The 6,770-nt window shown below is 39.5% G+C and overlaps 1 protein-coding gene across 1 annotated transcript; it reads right to left on the reverse strand.

Moving 5' to 3' along the window:
• Positions 1–1,932: 1,932 nt before the first annotated feature.
• On the reverse strand, positions 1,933–6,770 carry LOC102227526. The gene is made up of 7 exons (XM_023350772.1): positions 6,526–6,770; positions 5,644–5,764; positions 5,309–5,490; positions 5,075–5,220; positions 4,746–4,917; positions 3,500–3,618; positions 1,933–3,404 (listed from the first exon to the last, which is right to left on the reverse strand). Exons 1-7 carry the CDS (start codon positions 6,587–6,589, stop codon positions 2,529–2,531), a joined length of 1,680 nt encoding a protein of 559 aa, XP_023206540.1. The 5' UTR covers positions 6,590–6,770; the 3' UTR covers positions 1,933–2,528.

Genomic DNA, 6,770 nt, shown 5'->3' on the forward strand with positions numbered 1-6,770 from the left:
ACAGCAAAAAGCTAACCATGATTCAACAACTTGTAGAGCCAACTAGTCACCGTGGCTTGACGTTGTTAGTCTCTGTATGACTTAATCAGTCTCCCACATCATTGTGCAAGAATTGTTGCCCACTCTTCTTAAAAACATCTCACTTCGCTGAGGTTTCGGGGCATTTGTTTCTGTAGGTTCACAGCTGTCTTAAGTTCCTGCCACAGCATTTCACCCTAGTTGAGGTTTTGATTTTGAGCAGGCTGTTGCAATACCTTGATTATCTCTTAAACAGCTTAAGATTTGCTGTTGTGTTTGTCTTGTTGATGACCATGTTTTAGGTAAGCTCTCACTGTCACACGAGTGGCTTCTCATTTGATTCTGGAATATCTTAGAATAAAAAGGAGCTTATGGTTAACTCTGAGGCTGCAAGGTAGCCCAAATCATCCCCTACCTTTGTGTTTGACAGCTGGTGTGAGGTGCTGTGCAGATTTCCTGCATTTTCTGTGCAATTCTACAGAGGTATGTTCTAAAGGGTTTGCTACAGCTTCTCTAATTAATCCACACTTGTGTCAAGAATTTAACTACTTGGCTGATGCACCAGTGGAATACCCCAGCCTGTAGGAATATACCCACACAATGTGCTTTTGCCACCCCTACATAGTGGAGCTGGTGTTTCCAAGCTTGCAAGATCCCCTCATTTTCTTCCATATGTTACAACGGGGGGGGCTGCACAGTGGTGCAGTTGGTAGCACTGTTGCCTTGCAGCAAGAAGGTCCTGGGTTCGATTCGATTCTCGGCCCGGGGTCTTTCTGCATGGAGTTTGAATGCGTGGGTTCTCTCCGGGAACTCCGGCTTCCTCCCACAGTCCAAAAACATGACTGTTAGGTAAATTGGTCTCTCTAAATTCTCCCTAGGTGTGAGTGCGAGTGCATGGTTGTGTGTCCTGTCTGTCTGTGTTGCCTTGCAACAGACTGGCGACCTGTCTAGGGTGAACCCCGCCTCTCGCCCGGAACGTTAGCTGGAGATGGGCATCAGCACCCCTACCAACCCCACTAGGGACCAGGGTGTTAGAAAATGGATGGATGGATGTTAAAATGGTCGTTTTGGCCAAACATTTGAAATTTAGATCACAGGGCATATCTTTAAAAAGTAAAAGTCTTTTTGTTTATGAGCGAATTTGTTAACCTGGCTTTTTATTTTGGTTTCGGAGTAATGACTTCTTCCTCTCTGAGTGGCTGCTTGGTCCATTTCAGTACACTACGGGTATGACCATTTTTACTAACAGCAATCAGCATTTTCAAAAGGTATTTAGCTTTTTGTCATGCTAAAAACACACATTTTACACAAAAAGATGTTCAACTTTAGGACAGAGAAACTGTCTCCTTCCTGAATAGAAACAATGGGAAATGATTATAAAGTTTTATGACGTAGCTATATGTAAAAACCTAGAATGTACCATAATTATACATATATAATCCACATATTAAGCAGAAGACTACAGACTAGACAGGATTCAGTTCTCTCTTTGAGTAATTCAGACAAGATATATTTATCATAATACTTTGTAATGTTCATCATTTCAAAAAAGATCGTCTCACTTCCTCTTAACTTTATTGCACATAAGAAGAAATAGGTCACATGATGTTTTTTAATGGTATCTGGAAAAAATAAGGCCTGCTGTTTTAATGTGTTCCTTTTTACCATGGCAAAAAAAACAACTGTGCTCTGGGAATTTTTTTAAGCTCGGTGGATGTATGTGCAGAGGAAGTGTTTGTTTCCTAGTTTAGGTTGTGTAAAAAACCACAGCACAGGTTCCTGTAGTTCATCTGCATTTGGGGATCCCGTACATGTTTTGTTTCAGGGTTTTCCTGCCTAAATGTTGTGTCATTTGTTTACTGAGCGACCGAGAACATTATGGGTGGAATTTTCTAGAAGAATCCAAAGAGATGGTTTTGAAATATGAAATAAATACATTTATTTTTAGAAACACAACATAAGTAGTCTCAACAGAATGTAGTCTAGGATGGCTACTTGCTGAGGCTGAACAAAAACAGCATGAACGTTTCGCTCCTTTTTTTTTTGCTTCTTTTTCTGCTCCATTTAATACTGTAGGCGTACGTGAAGCAGTTCTCCATTAAAAAGAAAAAAGAACTTGAAAGACGACACGTCGTAGACGGAGGAGGTGAAGTCGTGAAATGTTAAAGCGGGTAACTGTCACAGTTTTTTTTCACAGTGCTCCTCGTACCGGTTTCATTTCCGGCATGTGCAGTTTAGTCAGTCAACGATTCACCCAGAGAAGCAGGTTTGAAGAACTTCTTCAATCAACAAGCTCACAAGGCATCAGGGATGGTTAACAGTCAGTAGTTTTCCCATTTAACTTGTTTTTTTCCCCGCTTGGGTTAAAACCAGAGTGCGACTTGATTTGTTTCGTCCTACCGGCTGAATCTTTCAGAGCATTTCGCAACCTATTCACTTCCGTTTCAAAATATTCAATGTGATGTGTACGTCAGGAGGGATGTATAAATAGTGTTGCATTCCACACCATGTCAGTCAGATGTCAGCTGAACGTCACAGAGGGAGAGGGATATATTGTTCATGTTGCTGTCCTGTTCGTATTTTGACGTCAGTAGGGGAAATGTGTCAGACACATGTAAAAGTGACTCTTCCAAATTTATTATAAGAGAGTCCATGTGTGTTTTACCGACTCTGCTTGAGTCCACCAGGTCACTTGTCCCACCAAGCAGCACGTTTTCGATGCACACTGCTCTGCACAGTTTGGTTCCTTCGGATCCGTAACTGCCGTGTCTGTGGCACCAGCTGCACTGGCCTGTTAGTGAACAGATACAGGACTGCGGCCCGGGCTTGTATCCCGTCACCACGTCAGCCAACACTGAGTGTGCAGGGATCTGTTTTAACATGTTCTCACTGCCTCTGCTTTGAATCTGCATCTCAGACGGGCTCTGGGTGCGGTAGTTCCCAACAATGACTGTCTCGACAAGAGATTTTGTGTCCTGGCTGTCAAGTTTCAAGAACGAGGAATGGTGTGGGCAATCCAATCCCATCCCGCTGTCCTCCCTCTTGCTGACATCATCCGCTTCCATGCTTTCATCCTGCATAGGGTAATCTGTGTGACTGTGGGCTGAGATCTCCGGGCTTCCCATGCTCCCACAGCCGCTGTCCTCTTGTCTCTCTTGATGTTGTCCTCTGTTGTCTGCCGAGGAGTTCGCCTCTACGCTGACCCCGCTGTCCAAGCTGGTCCTCCTGTTCTCCTCCTCACCATCCTCTATTACTGTAAGACTGGTCTCGGTCACTGCGGGTTTTGCGTCAGGTCTGTAACTGGAAAGAAACCATCCTTTGTCCGTGACCACCTCCATGGACCCTTCTGTGACAGAAAGCGGCTTCCAGCCACTCACAGGGGATTTCTAAAGCGGGGGAAGAGAAGATGAAAAGAAATTATGAGCCATGTCATGTTTTAACCATTTTCATTTTTAGTTGTTGTTTTTTTCTTTAATCTTACCAATGCTACAGGCGTTTTTGCAGGCCGCTTTAGGTAAACCAACGGAATGCAGATCACAACAACGACAACTATCAGGGCCCCAAGACTAGATAAGGATGATACAGCTATTATGTAAAATTCTGAAAGAAGAGAAACAAAATCATTTTACAAACCGATCAGTTCAAGGCAAAAGTATGCAAACATAACAAACTGAGGCAATTTTAGGGAATGTTTTTTCCCTGTATTACATCATCTTGATTTATGCAGATAATTTTTCTTCATTAACAAACTTTTCCACATTTTGTAATGTTGCAAACAGAAACTTCATTGTATTCTGTTGGAATTTTATGTGCTTGATTAACACAAATGCATACGTAGTTGTGAAACATGTTTTTTGATGCAAAAATTCAGTGGTACAAGTCTGTATTAAAGAGGTGCGTCTTGGACGCGTCACTACCAGCTTTGCTCTCAAGAGACTGAAATGTCTGCTCAGTCATAGCAAAAAAGCTATGAAAAACAAAGCATCTGTGAGCACCAAGTTTCAAGTCTCACCACACATTCTAAATTTAGTTTCGCTGTGGCTTTATGCTTAGGGTTATTTTCCTGAACCTCTGCCTAAAAGTCTCAGGTCTTTTGCAGATTCCATTCAGCTGCTCTGCTCATCCATCTTTCCATCAACTCTGACCAACGTCCTACAGAATGATTCTGTCGCCTCCATGTTTTACACCAGAGAAATGGTGTGTTCAAGTGATGTGCAGTAAGTTTTCAGTCATGTATAATACTTTGCGCATAGGCCAAAAAAAATAATCAGTTTTAGTCTAATCTGACCAGCAGAAATTCTTTCTTATGTCTGGTGTTTCCCTTGCATAGCTTATTGCAAAATAAAAAGTAATTACTTTGAAAACTATACACATTTCTTATTACATCATTTTCCACAAATATCCACATCCTGTAGAAGAGAATATTTCTTATACATTTTATATTAAAATCTAATAAAATGGTGGGTTTTCAAAAATGACCTTAAATTTTCTGTAGTAGATATTTATACAGAATTATAAGTCATCTTTTTTTTTCAAAAGGTCATGTAACATTGATGGATCTATATATATTAGAGTAAAGGGAGCTCAATGAAAACTCATGATATGCTTTTCTAGATTTTTTTAAAAACTAATTTGTTGTATCGTGACAAAATTTGAAAATGTTAAAGATTTTGAAAAGTTTTGAACAGTTCTCTAAATTACTGGTAAGTGTAAACAATTTACTTTACCTTGCTCTGGGAGGAGCAGGCACTGTTTTGCAGACGCGTTGCTTTTGTAGATACGACCATTGGCTTTGACTTCGACGCTGACGCAGTACTTTTTTTCCCACTGGAGACCAGTGAAAGTCTTCTTCCTCCCTTCAGGCAATCCCTCATCGTCTTCCAGGTAAACTGTGGTAGTCTGGCAATCCAAAAAAAAAGAAAAATTACGTATCTGGAGTAAAGTATCTGGCTTTTACTCAATATTCATTTTGTTTATTACTGCTTATAAGTGACGTGTGAGTTGAAGTGATATTGTGGTTACCGAAGGCTATGTCCTGTCTAATTCTCTGACTCACCTTGTTTTCTTGATCAGTTTCCTCCAAATACAACGTGTAGACAACTCCATAGGGATAGATTTCTCTCAAGATGGGCTTTTCATGGACATAGACTGTAAGTGTGCTGGAAGTAGCCCACAAACTAAAGGAAGGAGGCTGCAATTCACCTTTGAATAGAGAACATGTTGAAAATTATTGCAACTGAAGCTGAGTTGATCTGGATACAATTAATACATCCCTAACTGAAATACTTACCTTCATTTAGAAGAAATCTTTTCCATATCCAGTCAGACTGTTGATCTCCTTTGACGAGCTGAACTCTGACTTTATAGGAACTTGTATATTCTTTTATTTTTTTAATATGTGTGGTAAGGATGCAGTAGTTCCTTGCGATCCCCATGCAGCTGGATACATTAGCCCAGTCTGATGTGCCATACCTGAAGGCAGAATTTTCACCAGTCAATAAATGAGAAAAATGCGACTAATGAGATGGTACAGAGTCTTATAAAAGCTGAACTGCTACTGAAATGTGTAACTCCAGTTGCAATTCACTCTCTGAAAACAACTATATATTTAAAACTTCAACATACCTTCCTATTTGAAAGTTATACACTGGGTCTGATGGGGCATTTTCAGGATTTTCCCACCGAACCGTTACTTCATCTTCTGAAATATGCACTTCCATATTTCTAGGCGGTGGAATGGCTGTTCCTGTTTCAAGAAAAAAATCATGTAAAAATCTAAGCATCTGCTTGTACAGTCATTTTAGCGTTTCCAATCACTGATTGCTTTAACATGACTTGCAGAGAGGAAACATCTGCAATGTACATTTATGCTAAATTTATGCTGAGAAGAGTTATCTTTAAACATTCTTGCAAAGAGTAGAGAGAAAAAAAGAGGAAGTCTGGTTGCAAATCATAGGACTGGTACTGGCTCTGGGGTTTTTTTCAGAAGGGGAACAGAGCATTACCCTTTCCTATGTGTGTGTCCTATTCATGAGAAAGAAAGAGAAAATGTTCTAATTGAACACTAAGGTCAACTTTAGTAATCAACGTCATGAATATCACTTAAGAGTACGGTTGAGTTTAAATTTGTAACACATCTTCCTCGCCATCAAACTCATACTTTAATAATAAGCATTTCATATTTATTTAATATTCACTGATATTTATTTTTTGGGTAAATATCTGTCAAAGTGTGATCAATAAAAATTATGAAAAATTTACTTTATATATTAAGATTTACTTATGCTATCTTTACTCCACTTATAATTTTCCACCAACGTTTGGGAGAAGTAAAAATAACTTTAAGAAGTTGTTGTTTTTCACAACTTATAAACAGTCTCTGTATTAACTACCACTATAAATTACCAAATTTCACCATCCACTGATACTGAACAAGTCAGTATGACAAGTACCTTTTAAAATCTAAAACAGGACTTAACATTTATGATCAGTAAAGGTTATAATTACCTGAAACATGTCCGATGAATAGGATTAGGAAGACCAAAATCAGTGGCTTATATTTCTTATCCATTTTCAAGCTCTTGAGAAGAATATAAACACTCAGTCAGAATCCTTCAACAGCTCCCAGCAAAGTCCTTCATTCCTATGATCAGTGAGGGATCACTGAAACCATTATCAGTGTAGAAAACTATCAAAGGCGCCGATGCGGCTTTCTCTTCTGCGATAGCTGTTGATCTGAAGAAAAAAATAAA

This window comes from Xiphophorus maculatus, chromosome 18, assembly GCF_002775205.1.
Source record: "Xiphophorus maculatus strain JP 163 A chromosome 18, X_maculatus-5.0-male, whole genome shotgun sequence".
Taxonomy (NCBI): Eukaryota; Metazoa; Chordata; class Actinopteri; order Cyprinodontiformes; family Poeciliidae; genus Xiphophorus; species Xiphophorus maculatus.

What these genes read in the sequence shown, in the direction of transcription:
- LOC102227526 (XM_023350772.1), bottom strand. Translation starts at nt 6,589, where the DNA reads ATGGATAAGAAATATAAGCCACTGATTTTGGTCTTCCTAATCCTATTC. An exon ending in TATAACTTTCAAATAGGAAG is followed by an intron (nt 5,491 to 5,643) that starts GTATGTTGAAGT and finishes TTCTGCCTTCAG; the next exon opens with GTATGGCACATCAGACTGGG. An exon ending in AAGATTTCTTCTAAATGAAG is followed by an intron (nt 5,221 to 5,308) that starts GTAAGTATTTCA and finishes CTCTATTCAAAG; the next exon opens with GTGAATTGCAGCCTCCTTCC.